The sequence below is a fragment of the Eulemur rufifrons genome, chromosome 7, assembly GCF_041146395.1.
Source record: "Eulemur rufifrons isolate Redbay chromosome 7, OSU_ERuf_1, whole genome shotgun sequence".
Lineage (NCBI taxonomy): Eukaryota > Metazoa > Chordata > Mammalia > Primates > Lemuridae > Eulemur > Eulemur rufifrons.
In genome coordinates this window covers 108,979,353-108,998,659 of record NC_090989.1, presented here as the reverse complement: position 1 = coordinate 108,998,659, position 19,307 = coordinate 108,979,353, and the positions used below count along the sequence as shown (strand labels likewise).

At 33.4% G+C, this 19,307-nt stretch overlaps 1 protein-coding gene across 2 annotated transcripts in view; it reads right to left on the bottom strand.

Annotated features, from left to right (window-relative positions):
• Positions 1–19,307, bottom strand: part of HLTF (helicase like transcription factor) — a 50,555-nt gene that overhangs the window by 8,286 nt on the left and 22,962 nt on the right. Inside the window, exons 12-20 of one of the 2 annotated variants that reach the window (XM_069473111.1) lie at positions 18,175–18,254; positions 18,040–18,084; positions 17,081–17,170; positions 11,316–11,413; positions 7,761–7,904; positions 6,624–6,762; positions 5,636–5,771; positions 3,980–4,159; positions 197–321 (exon numbers count right to left, since the gene is read on the bottom strand). In XM_069473111.1, coding sequence (XP_069329212.1) covers positions 197–321; positions 3,980–4,159; positions 5,636–5,771; positions 6,624–6,762; positions 7,761–7,904; positions 11,316–11,413; positions 17,081–17,170; positions 18,040–18,084; positions 18,175–18,254 — 1,037 coding nt within the window. The remainder of the gene's footprint in view (positions 1–196; positions 322–3,979; positions 4,160–5,635; positions 5,772–6,623; positions 6,763–7,760; positions 7,905–11,315; positions 11,414–17,080; positions 17,171–18,039; positions 18,085–18,174; positions 18,255–19,307) is intronic. The other variant, XM_069473112.1, reaches the window with a different exon arrangement.

Here is a 19,307-nt window from a genome sequence, read left to right as displayed (position 1 = left end):
GGAAATAACTCATTATAATTCCATTTCATTGGTAAAAAAAATTCTTGGATAAATTCCCAGCTGAGTCCAATACTAAAAACAATGTCCATTTGACAAAATAAAATAACAAAGTAAACTAAGGCCATGTAAAAATTTCTCATTCTGATTTAAATATGTCTAACACATATAATGGTATGAACCAATCTTATTTACTTACCCAAGGGACCACTAGAAGGCACTACATTTGTGAGGAGACGAGTATGACAACAAATTTGTCGCAATCTAAGCAAAAGACCCAGGACATCTGCATAGTGTGCGAGGACAGTCCCTTCATTAAAATACCTAGAGACAAAAATGTCAAATATTGTGAAGTCCTCTAAACAATAATAATTTCCTATTCTAAAATAGCAGAGTAAAATGGCATTGTTCTGTTCTTCTCTGGAAATCTCTCCAAAATAAGAATGATAAACACAAAAGCAAACTCGATCTTTAATGAAACCAAGAGAGATTTGTAAAGAACAATAAAGCACAATATATGAGAAATAGCTGCCAATTGCAGTGAAAGTCAATTTGGAATATGTTGACACAAGACTGCAGATTCTCAAATAGATCTGCCAGCACACAATTCTTCAAAGTAGATGATATGCCCTGAAGGGAAAATCAATATCTCTCTGTCTCTCATGAGCAAAAACCAAAACAAGATGCATGTCTAGTGACTTGAACTTCCCAAGTTTACACCAAAAAAGAGGGAAGGTAAACTGAATAAGGAAACACACAGATGCACTCTATTTTCAGAAAAAAAGACCATGGGCACAGCACTCCACATGGTAAACACCCCTAAACCTTCTGATCTCTGTTATATGAATACTAATAAAACCTAAAAGAACTCATTTGTAACCCTGAATCATAAGTAAATTGGGATATTTCCTGCTAGTCTGTGATAGGGGATGACCCTCCTCTTCATGTGAATCTAGACTAGCAATATTAATAGCTAGTCCAGAAAGAACTCAAGTTTTTTAAATATAAGTAATAACCAGCATAGAGCAAGTTAGGGAAAAAAAATTGCAGTGAAAGAAAACTCACCAGAAAAATGCTGCCACAGAGCAAATAAAAATTATGACCAAGGATACTACCGTGATTTAATACCACTCAATAAAACAATTCCTCCTAAAAAAAATAATAGCTTAAAGCAAAGACAAAGAGCTTTGAAAAGATATGGCAAGACAACATGAAGAGATGAAAGATGGGCTGGCACAGTTCAAGAGTGTAAAAGAGAAAAGTGAAACATCAGAGAAATGAAAGCCACACTACAACCAGCATAAAAAAGACTAGCCACTGATAAAAGCATAGGAAAGGATGTCGGAAACAAGACTGAGAAAATAAAAATTAAACAGATGAATGTAAAGGATTAGAAATAAAATGATACCTATGGAAAACAGATAAAAGACATCTAACATACACAGAAAGAAATAAAATAATGGAACAGAAAACAGTATTTAAAGAAAGCTTTCCAGGAAATGGAAGGGGGGAAAAAAAAAGCCTAGAATCCAGAAATTTAAATAGTACCACCACGTGTTCCAAGAAAAATCGACAGAGGTCCTGGTCAAACTGCTGGACTTTAGAAGAAAAAAAGAAAATCAGGCTTTTTCCAAAGAAATATTCAATACAAAATACAGGGGTGCAATGACAGTACAGATTGTCGTGGAAGGAATGGATGGTCCAAAAATTATGCCACCAGGCAATCTGATATTTAAGCATTTTTAAGGCAATAGAAGAAACATAGCCAAATGGTTAAAAGCACAGATTTTTACAGCTAGACTCACCAATTTAAAACCTGGCTCTGCCAATTTAACTACATAATCCTGGACAGGTTGTTTAACCTATGTCCTGAGCCTCCTCAGTTGCAACAGTGGCATAGTAAAAGTACCTACCTCATAGGACTGTTGTATTAAAAAAAAAAGTAAATACCTGAAAAACATTTAGAATAGTGCCTGGACTATGGCAAGAGCTATATATGACTCTGCTGCTAGTATTAGTAATAGCAGTATCATGGCAACAAACACTTCTGAATATTTAAGAATGCAAGGGGTAGGCAATATAATATAAAGGTTAAACTTATAAGCTTTAGAACCCAACTGCCAGAGTTTAAATTCCAGCTCTGTCATTCACTAAGTATGTGACACATACAAGTCACTTAACTGTTCTGTGCCTCATAAGATATGGATAATCATTATACTGGCTTAATAAGATTATTATGAATTAATACATTCAAAGTACTTAGGTCAATGCATAATACCTAGTAAGCGCTTAATAAATGTTAGTAAATATATAATCTATTAAAAAGAATACTTTAAAAAAACATGTTTCATTTCTGAGAACACAGTTTCAATAAAGTTTTTTTTTTTCAAACTTTTCAAATATAACTTTTACTAACCCTAATTATTCCCTGACATGGTCACATCTTACTGATATTCAGCATTTCAGTTTAAGAGATCTCTTCTGAGTGCCTATCATGTACCAAATATTGGAGTAGAGGCTTTCTCCTACTTTACCAGCCACTCTTGTCTTCTCTGTTAGACCTTTTCTTTTACTTTACTCACTGCTTTGGTGACATCTTTCAGTCTTATGGCTTTACTTACCATCTACACATAGGTCATTTTCAAACTTATATATCAAACCAAGAATAGTATCATGAACTTCACTCTCCTATCCAACTGACTATTTGACATCTCCATTTGGAAATTTCATAGGCGTCTCATGATCATTAATGTGTCCAAAACTGAGCTTCTAATCTTACCTGAAAAAACTCTGCTCTTCCCATAGACCTTATCTCTGTAAATGGCAATTCCATACTCCCAGTTACTTGGGTGAAAAACCTTGACGTTATCTTTGACTCCTCTCTCTCACATCCCATACTGTATCAACTGGCAAGTTCTGTTGGCTCTACCTTCAAAATGTAACAGAATTCAACCATTTCTCACCTCCTTCATCACTACCTATTATGGTAAAAACCACTTGGCTTTATTCCAACAATCTAAATCTCAACATAGTAGCCAGAGCAATCCTTTCAAAATATAAATTAGATTATGTCACTCTTCTGGTTCAAAACCCTTGAAGGCTTACCAGCTCATGAAAAGTAAAAGCCAAAATCCTTGAAATATGCCATAATGTCTCACACAATCATCATCTACCCCACTTCAAGACCTCTCTGATACCATGACTATTTCTCTTCTTGCTCATATTATCCAGCCACACTTGCCTCTTTGTTCTTCTTCAAACTCACCAGGCATGCTCCCAACTGGGGGCTTTTATACTTGCTATTTCCTCTGCCTGAAACACCCCTCAATCCTAATCTTTAGATCTTGCTCACATATCACCTTCCGGTGAGGTCTTTCCTCAATACCCTATTAAAACAGCTTCAGCACACCCCCATCCCCTTTGTTTTTTTTCCATAAAGCTTAATCTATGTTTTTTTAATTGTCTATTTCTTCCCATTAAAATATAAACTTCTTGAGGGCAAGGATTTTTGTTTGAAGTTCCTGTGTTTTGAAGAGTCTCACAAACCTATTCTGCCTTTGCTTGTCTCCTATTCATTCTGGTTGCTGTGGGCATTCACATCAAACCTGCTCTTGCTTGGACTAGAATGTCTCACCTTCAACCAATCTCTAATTTTTAAAAATCTACTTTATCAGCTCCTATTCCCAGATTTCCACACAGTGTTGGAAACAGGAACAAGCAAGGTCTTCTAACTAGCAATTAAGAACTTGCTATTATATGTAAACTTAATTTTTTCCTAACTTAAGGAATTACTTACCTGGTGAATTACACTAATATTTCATTCATTTCAACCATTAATTTGTAAAAAATATGGTAAATCACAGAAGCAAATTATCTTTCAATATACTTTGAACTTTATTGCTAACACATCTAAAAAATGTTATTCAGTTAATAAGAAAAAAAGAAAAAAATTATTTTCTAACGTGGCTTTCTTTCTCCATACCTTCCAATAGTAGCTCTGCCTTCATTTTTCACGGATTGATAAATCTTTCTCTCTTCATCTGAAAGTGTAATGTGCTGAACAAATACTTTACGTTCCGGTAACTCCAAAACAGGTTTTCCTTTAATTTTGCTTGTCTTTGTTCTTCTAAGTGTAATATTTTTAATTAGGCACTGTAAACGCCTAGTCAGGATAAAACAATGAGTTATATAACTTATTTCTATGTAAGTTGGTACAATAAGAACAAAGAATAATGTTTTAATTTGTAGTGTTTTACATCCTTAATAAAGGTTTTTTAAAAAAATCTCTTATTTGGGATTTTATCCAATCTGATAGTCACAGCAATATTCCACAAATAGAAAATTATTACCACATATGTATTGAAATTTCCCCTTGACTCAATACCTGTCAAAGTTTAATCTTCTTTGTCCTTATTCTCTTAAGCTCTTCTCCCCATTTTTGTTCTAATCATTAACTCTTTTTCTTCTCAAATGCTCCATCGACTACATCACCCAATAGTCAATACTCAAATTCTTACTGAGCACATATTAAGTGCAAGGCACTATATTAAATGTTGTAAGAATACAAATACGAGTAAGAGCCTACCTTCTGTGAGATGAAAATCAAAGGCATATAAATAATTTTTATAAAGTAATGAGTGCTCCCCAAATAAAAACGTGCTAGGAGAATTCACAAGAGGGGGAAATGACTTCTATTTCCATCATCTTTACATTTCCTTCTCAGTTTCAGATGAAAAGGAGGCATAGCAATATTTTAAAAAAATGTTTTTCCTAACATCGAAATATAAATTCAATTTCTTAACTTGGAGTTTAAACAGTTGGGTATGAGCAATCAAGTGAACAGCATTGCCAACTTGATTAGTGGCTTTTGAACCTTTTTCATTATAACCCATACTAAGAAACACATTTTTACTTTATCTAGCAAACTTATACAAACAGAAACAAACATTTCACAAAACGATACTTCTATGTATGATACATTCTATTATTTTATCTTTTATTTCATTTTCTTTTTTAATGCTGGCTATCACCCTTATAATGATTTCACAACATGCTAATGGATCCCAAATCCTCAGTGTAAAAACCTCTGCTCTATATAAAAAACTCAAACCACGTTAGCCTAGCACCTCACAAAATGGCTATTACCAAGCTGAGTTTTAATTTATGTTCTCAACTTTTATCTCCACCAGAAATAATCATAGAAAACTTTCTCTCTTATAAAACTTTTGTTGAGACCACTGTACATAGCATCATTCAATCACCCCAATAAAGCTATACAAGATAAATTATGAAAATTTAATGCATATTGGATCCTCACAAAGGATATAAAGTTTTTCCTATCACTTTTGAATCTGTTAATAGTGGCTTTGGGGGTAATAGCAACACACAAAGGCCATAAAATTCTGCCTTTTCTTTCAGTTTGGTTAAAATCAGGAGAAAGATAATGATTGGTAATTAGAAATCTTTGCCTCCTCAAACAAGAATTACTAGGTTTTGAGAGACAAAGGCATTAAGCCGTAAACACCTTTTGGAGAGGAAAGTCAAGAGTCAAGTTAAAGTAGTAATGAAAGTGGCCACTGGTTCAAGCTGCTAACAGTTATTTGCAGTTAATATTAAACAGCTGTCTGATATTACTTACCTAAGTCCTCCTTCATCCCCCATTGTGACAGGACGCTGTATTGTTCTATGCCACCACTCTCTATCAAGAAATGGTTTAAGTTTTAAAAAGGAAAGAAGAGACCACAAGTCCTTTAAAGAATTCTGAATTGGAGTACCTAAAAATAACAAGAAAATGTTATACTCTTTAACTTGATTATCCAGTAAGAACATCCATATGGCCCAGAGAAGGTAACAGTTGAAAATGGGCACCCTGTACCAGGCATACCATGATGAAGCTCTGACTCGAATCCTTTGTTAAACACATACACATCTCAGAATACAGTTTTGCTCTAATTTTTAGCTCTCACGTGCCATACTAAAAAAGAAAAAGACCACAGACCCAGTAAATTCAACTTTCTCCTTATCAAATACATTTGCTTATTTGGTTTGTATTTTTTTTTTAATTTTTATTTTTTTAAAAGAGATGGGGTCTTGCTATGTTGCCAAGGCTAGAGTGCACTGGCCATTCACAGGCACGATCATAGTACACTGCAGCCTGGAATTCTCAGCGATCCTCCCACCTCAGCCTCCCAAATAGCTGGGACTACAGGTGCATACCTGACCATTATTTGGTTTTTGAAGCAGTAGCACTAGCAAGAAGGAGAAAACAACTAATTTAAGTTTATATACTTTTCTCCACCTTCTAGTAAAAGTGTCATGAGTAGAAACCAGGCTCCAAGATAGGCAACAGAGAAATCAAGATTCTAAATGGAGGATTAGAGTGTCTACTCAATCTCCAAGGCTGACGAATAAGTCTAGTGATTGTTTCATAAATTAACTATAATTAGAATGTTGTTTTATCATGGGCAATTACGAATAACAAGTCAAAACATTTTATTAAATGATTTCTATGATTAATTTAGGGATATACTTTATAACCACTTGAAGTTTACAAAGTTACCTCACTAACTTATTTAATGATACATTTTGGAGAATTAATTTTTTAAAAAGCTTAATACTGTGATTACCTGTTAATACCCATCTTCTTTCTGCTTCTAAATCAAGTACAGCTTTTGTCTGCTGAGCATTTGGATTTCGTATGGCATGTCCTTCATCCAGGATCACTCTTAGCCACCTTATGCTGTGTAATGGACTATTACCTTTAGTCTGAAATAAACATTTCATATGAATTAAAAAATACAGGTAAGTAAAATAGTACTTAACACAATTTGCTAAACTATCATATTTTTATATCAACACTTACTATGTGCTAGACACTGCTTTAAGCACTACATAAATTATAGAATACTAAAAAACTTATAAAACGAGTACTAGTTGTTACTCTTTTACATATGAGAAAACTGAAGTACAAGGTACTAAGTATGTTGCCCAAAGTACCACAGCTAGGAAGTGGCAGACCTAATATTCAAACCCAAGCAGTCTAGCTCTCCACTGACTCATTAATCAATATACTGAACTATTTGTGCCTCAGATTAAAATACAGTGATATAAAAACTATCAGTTGTAAGATTTATTTGAATACAACAGCATTATCTTTTTTTTTGATCATTTAGTACCAATTTAATGGTGAGTACATGTGGTATTTGTTTTTCCCTTGTGATACTTCACTTCAAGGGTTTATAGCAGCACAATTCACAATTACCTTCTTTTATATAAAAGGTAATGTTCTTACCAGAAGACTCAAATTTTGACAAAAAGGTACTTTTCAAGAAGTTTTAACTGAACTGGACAGGTAAACAACAATTAGACTCTGAAAAGAGTTACAAAACTCATGAATTGCAGCTATAAAGAAAAGCCTACTTTCAAACTGAGATATTAATTAATCAAATCATGATAGAAAATAATTTTCCAGAATATTAAAAGAGAAAATAAAATTCATTTACAATTTGCTTTATATAATTAGTCACAATCCAAATTTAAAATCTTAATTTAAAATGTTCTAAATGAAAATATTCCTAAATTAGTATCTAAAGAAGTTGCAACCTTTTGCAAAGTGTTAAAAAACATTCCTACTTATTTTCTATGTATTATTAAGTATTTAGAAAGAAAAAAGGCAGAGTAGCCTGAATTTTTGAACACTTTAGAAACCTGGAGCTTAATTCTTAAATTCAACTTTAAAAATCACCAAGTATCACTATACTTACTCCATAGTCATGAGTTAAAATATTGTATGTAGTCAAAACAATATCCTGTTTTGAGAGTAAGGCTGGGTTTCTAATACGATCAGGACCATAATAAACATAAAAATTCAAGTGCACATCTGATTTTATATGTTGTCCAAACTGGTCCTAAAAGAAAATTAGAAATATTTTTAATAACAAGCAGATTAGTGTCAGGCTAATTAGTGTTTAGATTGGAGAGAGAAGACAGCAGGGAGACATAGCTGTGAAGTTGTTACGGGAGAGATGATGAAGCCCTTAGCCAGAATGACACAAGTAGGAACAGAATGGAAAGGACTGGTATGAAAGAAAGATACTAAAAAAGTGGGACTGATGGGACTTGGGGACTAATTGAAAATGGGATACAAAGAAAAGGGAGAAGACAAAGATGCCCAGAGACTTCAAATGACTGCCTAGAAAAATTGTGTGATAAAGATATAGGGAAGTTTTAAAAACAAAGGGAAAGCAGGCATAAAGGTGAGAAAGAGATAATGAATATTTTAGACATGTATCATTTTTGGTCATTATAGAATACTTGACTGGAAAAATACAATAGGAAAATGTAAACAATTACCCATAGGTGTAAGCGAGAAGTGTAGGAAGTTAATAGCAGACAGCATATAAAGGTATAGGAATGAATGAGATTTCCTAAGAACACATACAATGAGCAAAGGAGGTCAGGGACAGAGGCTACAGAATATCAATATTTAAAGAGCAGGCTTCTATTTTTATTGGGAGAAATGACATGATTTCTGGGGTATAATTAAAAATATTTCAGCAAAGGAAAAAGAAAGCATATGTGGCAGATTTTTGGTGATTCTTGAATCTTGATGAGTAAATGGAGACCTCGTTAAAGTTTTTCATAATAGTTTAAGAAATAAAATTCCGTTCTTTAAAGAAAAAAAAGGCAGATTTAATAGGAACCAGAACAAAGACAGAGAAACAGTGGTCAGAAATTTATGGTAGCAAACATAAAAGATATGGCCTGGGAGGGCAGGCCAAAGAATATCAAAGTTTCAGGAAGGAAAACAAGGTTGATTTTTAATTTGTAACTTATGTTCATTCCTCCCATTTACAAAAAGGTTTAGAGATGGCTTATGAAATAAGATACAGCAAAAAGAGTAATAAATGAGTAACATATTCAGGGCAGAGGAAAAGAAAAGAGGAGCTCACTGGACGTGTCAACAGTGAGGTCTGAGGGTCTCTGCAAAGGGAGCTTCTACAGTGGGTGGAAGCAAAAACCCAACTACTGTGGACTGAAGAGAGAACTAAACATGAAATAGTAAAGGTGAAAATGCAAAGAATATTTTTAAGAAGTCTGGTAGAGAAAAACTATTTGAATCCAGCATGGGAAAGAAGCCAATATGAGAAAACAGAATCAATGAGTGGCCTTGAAATGGAACAGAGCATATTTGTGAAACGATTAGACTTAGAATAGAAAAAAGTCAACCTTTCTGGAGAAAAAAGGAAGACAACTATAATTACTGCATTTCTAGACACACTGTTAGGCTAAGCTGTATATGTGTGTACATATATCCTCTCAACAGAAAATGAGATAGGTGTTATTTTGTGAGAAGTTAAATAACATCTAAATATCCACCAGTATGTGGTGGATTAGTACCCAGGCATTACTCCTTAAGCTGGATTCTTTTCCTTATTTAAAGACAAAAAAGGAAAGATGGGTTAGTTCTAGCTGCTCTTTAGAATGCTAGGTCATTTACTTAGGAGCCAAGGAGACAGTAACTTAATAATAGATTGTGAAATTCTAATTCTTGATCATGAATCCCTAAATGCCCAACAATCCCTTGTTCCTTTCAATTCACAGTTTTTGCATAATTTCAGGAGGCAAGATTTTGCCAAGGTTTCCTTTCTGAAGTTTACGTTACCTAAACAACTTTTGTTTCGTTTTCCAAATGTAAAATTTTGTGAAATACTGATTACCCATTTTAAAAATATACCACCCCATACCCAAGCCCTTAAAGAATCACAACTCTATTGTTTATACCTCCGTTAATACTTCTAGACCTGACCCTAAAACTGCCATTCAAGTACCCATGTATTGCCCTTCCCGCAACAAACCACACATAAAAAGAGCACAGTTTTGTTGGAATTAGAAAAAAGAGCAAGAGACCACTAAAACTCGTTCTGGTCCTAAGATGAAAAATTATACACTAATCAGAAGGTGTAATTTCTTTTTGTAAAATAAATAAACCAAAAGCTTACGTTAAAAAAATAAGTCATGTCATAGAATGCAAGGCTACCAAAAGCCAAGAAGAAATACATAAAGTCGATACATAAGAAATACACAAAGTCAAAAAGAAAAGGCTATATAAAAATCAAGAAGCGGCCACTGAATTTGACAGACTATCATGAGTAAACTTTTCCAAAGCAATTCAGAGAACTGGTGGCAGAAGCCAGATTACAATGAATTAAGGAGTTATTAAATAAAAGCACAAAGTAGAAATTAACCCCTGAGAGGTAAGTGAAGGAAAGCAGAATAGCAGCAACTGAAAGGTGCATAGCAAGAGAAAGTATTTTAAAATGAAAAAGATCTGAATATGTAACATGAAAGAGCCAATGGGAAGAGACTGAATAACCAGGTGAGGGGAAAAAAGAACAGATAAAAAGCAAAGGCAAAAAAAGATGGAATCCAACTGAGGTACTGGTTTTACAAAGAATAGGATCTCTTCCTCCTCTGAGATAAGAGAAGGAATGGCCAGGAGAGATACAGATAACCTCAGAGGTGACAAGAATGAAAGTTCACATCCAGAGGTCCCTATGTTCACAATGCTTCCAAGAGAGTAATTATTTCATAACATGAAGCTTGAAGCTTGAATTGGAAAAGAAACAACCAGGCTGCTCCTTACATATATAAAGAGGTTCCATTCCAATGTTAATGTTTTACAACAGAAAAGTAATCTGGGGGGAAAAAAACAAAATTTTCTGGTGGGTAGCCTTTAAAGAAAGCATAGGCCCTACAGTCAAAATGTTGGAGACTATACCCAAGCTCCATCATTTATTAGCTGGATGACGTTAAGCAAGTTATTAATACTTAACCTGTGTTTCAATTTGGTTGCCTGGAAAATGAGAATAATAGCTGTGAGAATTAAATGAGAAAAATCTGTGAAAAGAGTTTAAGGACAAATCAAGTACATAGGAGCTCACTAAATTTTACATACTGTTATAAAAATAAGCTATTGTTAGTGGAGGTTTTAGAAAAGTTCTACCAGTCAGTTTGTAAATAAGGTAGAGTCTTAAACTATATACCTTTCCCACCTTAGGGGAATAAAATGGCAAAGGCAGAAATATAAACCAAATCTCACATAGCAATTGATGTTTCTTTACTTTCTCTATCATAAATCTTCAAAGAAAAATTACTTCAATTCAGCAATTATTACCTAACTCACCTAATAATTATTTGAACTTAGATACAAAATGATGACCAAGCATATTTCTCCCAATGAGTGACTCTTCAACAGAATACTTTATATAAAAAAAAGATGAATTATATTGCATTTTTAAAGGGCCGTAAAGACTTACAATCCAGTTGCTTAATACAGAAAGTGGACAGATGATCAGTGTTGTTCTTGGTCTCCGTTCAGCATCAGTCTTCTTTGAACCTTCTGCTGCAGATGCTCCTAAAAGAAATCAATCATTGACACAGCCTTTAGCTGCTTTTCTCTGAAATATACATGTCAATAAGGGGATGACAATAATGTGCCTCCATGAAGAGAGAAATTAGGAAGAATTAAAATGAAGTAGATAGAATTGTTTCTAATCATGATAAAATAACAGGAGTTGGATTTTACCTTGTTGTTCTAAGTAAAAATCCAGATAGGAATTACCTATGGGAAGAGCCAGAGGATTGCGAGAGGGAAGGGACATCAGGAGGAAGTCTGTAATATCTCTTGATATTCACAGCCATTCATTGAGATGAACAATGTGTTTTATGCAATTTTCTGACTTAGTATTATACTCAATGTGGTAGCCAGACTCCAAGATGGCCCCAATGAGCTCTACTTCCTGATATTTGCAACCTTGTGTAATCCCCTCCCATACACCAGGATTGGTCTACATGACCAACAGGATATAGAAGAAATGATGGCATGTCATCTCTGAGATTAGGTTATAAAAGATGAAGTTTCCATATTGGATGTGTGCACATGTACTCTCTCCCTTTTTTTCTCTCTCTTTCTCTCTCTCTGATCACTCACTCTGAGGGGAGCCAGCTGCCATGGTGTGAGGACACTCAGACAGCTTATGGAAGGATACACATCGTGAGGACCTGAGGACTAGAGTTAACAGCCAACAAGCAACAAGGTCTGTTTACAACCATGTGAGTAAACTTGGAAATGGATCCTCCCTAAGTTGAATGTTCAGATGCAGCCTCAAAGGATAATTTGACTACAAACTCATGAGACCATTAGCCATAACCATCCAGCTAAGCTACTCCCAGACTCCTAACCCTAACAAAATGTGTGAGATGACAAATGTCTGGTTTTAAATGGCTAACTTTTAGGGTAATTTGTTACATAGTAATAGGTAGCTAATGTACTTATAATAAAAATTCTTTAAATAAATTCTAGAGCTGATATCCTTTGTCAATAGAGATCTTCCCCAGTAAACTCCGTTAAAATGCAAATTTCTAGGGTTTTAAAAAATTCTACTTTCACACTAATTTCAAAATTAATATTGAAGGTGACCAAAGGTAAAATTGGTCCTTAGTTATAAATAAAATTGAATTTAAGGTTTCATAAGATATTTTAATTGATATAGGAGAAAAATAACTGCAAGTCAAAATACTAACAATACCATTATTTTGGGGGAGATACAAAAGGCTTCATAAGAAGATTCCTGAGGCTTACCAAAGGATTAATGAATGCTTTGTTCTGTCTTGAAAAATATATGAAATTAATAAACCATGTTCCTTAAGCAAGTTACAATAAATTCTATGCCAACCTTTCCCAAAATGATAAATTATCACTGTACAAATCGGAATATGTAAAGCTTACAAAATTCTTGTAAGAAATCTTTGCCACATCAGTTTTCTACTGTTCTAATATTTGCTATTAAATTACACAGAGACCCTTCATCTATCGAAGCTGTTCCCAATGAAACAAAACAATTATGACTGGATATTACTACCACCCCTCATTTCTGGCTGAGGTGACACAAAAAATGTCTCAGAACAACTCCTTGCTTTGAAATAGTTGCTGGGTGGGGATGACAGAACTCGATTCTAGATTGCAAGCAGAACCTTCTATACACCTCCTACCCCCCTACCCTGCTACCCGGCTTCTGAAAAGGGTCCAGCATTGCTATAGTAGTAGAAGGGAGAGGGGGAAATCTCGCTAGCTAGCACAGGTCTGAAACTAATGTAAATAACACTTAAATGTTATTTAGCATTACCTTAAAAGACAAAAGAAAAATTACATTAGAATATCTGGCTGGAGTGCTAAAATTTCAGTCCAATTATAAACAGAAGCTAGCCCAGAGATGCATGTTTCCCTGATTTTAACAAAAATATAAACCAGCTGCTAAAATATTACTAATATCATGTTCTACTCAAAAGTCTCTCCAAAATTACTAAAAAAAATATATATATAACAATACTTATATCCTCAGTATGTTGTTACCTGGTAGCTCTCACTGTAAGTTTTAGAAAATTGTAAAGACATAGTATACACCTATTTATCCAACAATTTATTGAGCTCACACTGTATACCAAACACTGTCATAGGTGCTGGAATACAACAGTGAATAAAACAAAAAGTCCCTATATTTATGTAGCCTACATTCTAATGGGGGAGGCAGGCTACACATACACAACATAGATACATACATACATAGGCAATGTCAGGTAGTGATAAGTACTAAGAATAAATAATTAAGTGTGATGAGTATAGAAATTACAGGGTGGGGAAATACGTTTGGGAGGAACGGGCATTTACAGAGCTGCTCTCTGAGGTGACGATTAATCAGCAACCTAAATGAAGTGTAAGAGCAAGCCAAGCAAATATTCTGGGAAAGTACACTGAATGAGCAGTTTTTCAACAAATAGTTGCTAAAAGCTTAGAAATTCTTATCTTAAACTATTCTCATCACCTAAACATAATGGTTTCTTTCTAAAGAAGCTCACCCATACCACCTTTCAGTTTGTCAATAAGAGTGGCACACAAATTTATAATAAAATGTTTAATTGTTGTTTAACATGGAGGCTAATTTTAGCAATGGAGAAGGATCTTATGTTTTTTTTTTTTCCTCTCAATCTGATAGTCTATTCATTCCATAGATAGCTAATTTCCGCAGATTTTACCAAACCACACTAAATGGGAATAGTCAAAAACTATAGCAGAGTGTAGGCCCTTCAAGGGCTGTAAACTGAAGAGGATTCTGTTCCTCAGCAGCAAATATTACTTAACTAGCTAATTCCATAAGTTCAGAGCTCTTTTTTTATTTTGGTTGCATAGGAAATTCTATAAAATAAAAACATTTCTATCTTCTGGGGAATTTAACAGAGAAGTAAATGTAACTTGAAGCCATGTGTATTCCCCTCATAATATCTGATGTGTTCTTTTCTACAACCTGAAATGTTTATGGCTAATCCTACTTCCCTCATCAACCCAGAGCATAAGGGGGAGAATGTTAACTAAAATTATAAGGAAAAAAATTAGTGAAACAAATGGGCTACAACTTTTCTGGAGACATATCTATTATTTCTAATATTGCACAAACTTAATTTATAATAAAAGTATATCAAACCAAAAAACCCTGGGGAACACTACAATGAACATCTATGTACTAACCACCCATATCAACATTTTCCTATATTTGCTTCAGAATTCTTTTCTTTTTTAAGGAGAATATTTTTGCATATCGAAGCTGTGTATCCTTCTTCTGTATGTTTTTATATATTTACTATGTCTACTGTACCCATGCACAAAATAAATATTTAGGCGATTTTAACCTATACATAGTATCATACTGTATGTATCATTTCACAACTTGCTTTTTTCCCTCTCAATGCTATATACAGCAGTCCCCTCTTATTCACTGAGGATATATTCCAAGACATCCATTGAATGCCTGAAACCATAGATAGTACCAAATCCTATATATACTATGTTTTATCCTATATATACCTATGATAAAGTTTAACTTCTAAATTAGGCACAGTAAGAGATTATAACTAATTATAAAGCAATTATAACAATATACAGATGACCTTTGAACACACTAGTTTGAACTGTGCTGGTGCACTTATACATAGATCTTTGTCAAACAAACGTGGATCAAAAACATAGTATTCATGGGATACAAAACCCATGTATACAGACAGGCAACTTTTCATATCACAAATTTTAGTATACTCAGGCGATTGAGGGGGAAGGGGGGGATGTCCTGGATCTAATCCCCTGAATATACAAAGGAACAACTGTACTATAACCAAAGTTAGGTGAATGTGGTCTCTCTCGAAATATCTTAATGTATGTAATTTTTCAAACTGAAACTGCAGAAAGTGAAAGCACTGATAAAGGGGGACAATTATATTTGAGATTTATCTTTATTGGTATTTGTAGCTCTAGTGTAATCATTTTGACTGATACATGGCATTATATTGCATAAGTAGACTACAATTTATTTTCCATTCCCCTATTGGACAGTATTTATATTATATATAATATTTTACTAAAATAATGCTGCAATGAAAACCATTTTTGCATGTCTCCTCTATATATATCTACACAATTCTAGGTGGTTTCTCTTCAGCTTTACCATATTTTTGCCTAGTTGCTCTCTTTGGTAACTGATACTCCCATCCACCATGTATGAGAGATTCTGTTGCTACACAACCTTGCCTATTATTGGCATTGTGAGATTTTTAAATGTTTGAAAATATGATGGGTGCAATGGTATCTCACTATTCCTTTAACCTGCATTTCTCCAATTAATGAGTCTACATATCTTTTACTATGTTTATTGGTTATTTGGGTTTTCTTTCTATTGACTGCACATTTGTATCCTTTGACTATTCTCCTACTGGGTTATCTTTTTCTAATTGATTTGTAGGGAGTTCTTACATGGTCTAGATTCTAATTCCTTCTCAGTTACACTTATCACAAATATCTTCTCCAGCTTTTATCATTTTTCACCTTGTTTATGGTGCTTTTTGACGCATGGAAATTTAAAATGTAGAATTTACCCAATCTTTTCCTTACGACTTTTTGTGTCTTACTAAAGAGATCACTATCCACTACAAAGCTCAGCAGGACTATGGCTTCTGTCTCCACTCATGGGTTTTTGTTTCTATTTTGCTTCTCTTTCAGAGATATGTTTAGCTTGGTTAAAAACAAAATAACATACAGTTTGACATTTTAATTTTCTCTCTTGTATTAGTACTATGTGTCTGCAACAGAAAGTGGCTTCTATGTGTAAATTTAATTCTATCGCAACTGAAAGCTCCAAGTTTCTTTTAAATTTCTAAAATTAGGGTCAAGAGTAATCCATCTGAAATGCCTATATTTTCTATTCCTAATTATCTGATTATTACACCAAAAGTTGGCTCTTTTTCATGATTGTATATTAGCTCAAATATCCATCTTCTTAAACATACCCCTTCAATCAATTTTTACTTTGTTATCCTTTTTCTTCATATCACTTATTATTTAAAATTATGTGTTTACTTGTTTATTGTATGTTTCCCCCATCATTAGATTCTAAGCTCCATGAAAATACTTTGCCTGCTGTATCCCCAAAACATGTAAAATACAGATCAAGGTGCAGAGATAGACCTTGTACCAGAGCCCCTTAACTTTAGTCCACTGTCTTTCCATCTCAAATATTTAGACTCTTGAGCAGTGTTGTCTTCCTATGAATTACAAAATATAAAATTATAATAAAGATCACTAATATTCTTAAACACAAAGCAAATTCTAATCATACCAAAAATTATATCTTTAATTTAAATTAATCCAGATTAAATTAAGCCTTATAAGTAGCCATAAATTGTTTTGTGCCTTTACTAGAAGAAATAACCTCTGCTATTCAGAAAAGTAATGACCATTCCCCCGCAATCACATTTTGGCCTAACTAAAACAAATACAATAGGAAAAGGTACCAGAAAGAAAACACATCGTGAAGTACCTTTGTTTTTTTTTTTTAATGGGATTACGTATTTTTCTTTATTTTGTCTATTTCTAAACTTCTTGTATTATTGTTTTATAACTTTTGTAATTTAAATTTTCTCATTGAGAAATAGAAAAAACAAGCAAAGCAAAAGCTAGAAAAATAGCATATTTACTAACCCCTTTTCAACATTTTCCTTTTTGTTGTAGGGGTAGATGATGTAAGTGCACATGCAAACACCACGTCTTCTTTAACTTTAGAAGATCCTGCTGAAGAAAAACCATAGAATCATTAAAATATTTTAAAATTAATTATCTCTTATGCTTACATACAGGTACTTTCTGAGGGTAGGAAATAGAATACCACTTTCACACTCTCATTCTTAAAAGCTTATATTATTAAATAAAAATAAATATGTGAGAACCCAAATTGCCACCTCTGACACTAAGCATCTCTCTTTAGCTCAGGAAAAGTGATGCAGTCAATCATGGTAAGACTTGAGGAAGACAAGTTGAAGTAGGAGCAGCCATATGCAAAGTGATTCAGCTCTCAGGTAGAAGGAGAATTTTTTTCAAGGAAATAGATGTTTGATTCTGAATGATGAGGAATCATCATTTTCAGATCAGTCGTGCGGTCATCAGTTATTTTGCAAATGAAATACAATTTCTCAACTAATTAGGAATATGATATGATCTGAATTAGAGGAAAATAAAGTATGCTTTAAAGATAAATGAAAAAAATACTGATTATTTTTACATTTATATAATAATGTGAATTAATAATTGACAGTATTGCCAACAAGGTATTTTCTACCTAATTTTGTAATTACTAGTCATATGTATAAATATAAAGCTTTACTTAAGTTATTTTATAAGTGGTAGAAAGTTTAAAAATTAAAATTATTTTAAGGTTGGTTTAAATATTATCTCTTAGATTTTAATTTGAAACTATTCATTCCATTATCCTTATTTAATTAATTTAACACATATGGTAAGTAAGCTCCATGAAAAGCTCAAATGTAAACATCAGCCAAAATAAGACCTATTGTCAAAAAATTCCAAGCTAGGAAGATACAAATCAATGGGACTTTAATAATCATTAAGTGTAGATTATGGGTATTTATATAGTATATACATACCTTTTACCTTGCTTTTAGTCTCTGATTGTACATTTTTTAGTTTGCCTAAAAACAAAACCAAAATAAACATAAAAATGGCATAATAGGAGACTAGAATATAGGACACATTATCAAATCAAATCTATTACACATTACCTTTCATTTTCTGTGGCAATTCCTTTGTTTCAATTTCTTCTGAATCACTACTTTCAATGTACTGGACAACAGTTTTTCTTCTAAAATTAAGTATGCACAAAGAAATATTTTTACTAACCCAAAACAAAAGATATAAAAACATGTGTTTAATAAAAGCAACATAAAACTTTTGCCTTGCCCATTTATTTTTTGAAAAATTTCCAAGGGAAAGATTTTATTTGACAAATGAAAGTCAAATTTACTAAAAGTATTCTGCTTTCATAATCATATAGATGCATTTATTATACAAAATGCAGTACCACTGTTATTAAAATAAATTTCAAAATTAAGTCATTTTAGAGCTAGGTGTGATGGCTCACACCTATAATCCTAGCAACTCAGGAGGCTGAGGCAGGAGGATTGCTTAAACCCAAGAGTTTGAGACCAGCCTGGGCAACATAGCAAGACCTTGTCTAAAAAAATGAAAAAAATTATCCAGGTATGGTGGCACACACCTATAGTCCCAGCTACTTGGGACACTGAGGGAGGAGGATCGCTTAAGCCTAGGAGTCCTACTCTACTGTGAGTTATAATTGTGCCACTGCATCCCAGCCTGGGTAAAAAAGCAAGATCTCATCTCTAAAAATAAAAAAAATAAGTTATTCTAAAAAAGTAACAATTTCAATACTGAGTTCAATATTTGGTAGTTCAATTAAAACATTGATATTAAACTAAAACAAAAAAGAATAGGCTCTTATCAAAGAAAATACATCTAATATAATGAAATAAGCAGCCAGAAGGCAAAAATGTAATTCTTTCACAATTGGAAAATTTCATAAATTTTGTGTAGAAACAGTATAACACAGTGGTTAAGCAGCTAAGAACAATGGACTCCAGAGTCAGACTGCCTAGATTCAAATGCCCATTCCACCACTAATTTGCTATGTGATTTTAAGTAAGTCACCTATTAATGCTTTAATGCCTCCATTTCCTCATTTGGAAAATGGGAATAAAAGTCCATGCAAAGCCCCGGTGCCTATTACACAGTAAGCATATCTGTATTAGCTATAATATGTGTGTTGGTTGTTGTTATTAAGTTTTTCCCATGTCCTCCTCATTATTATTTTCATGTCTTTTAATCTGATCTGGTCAAA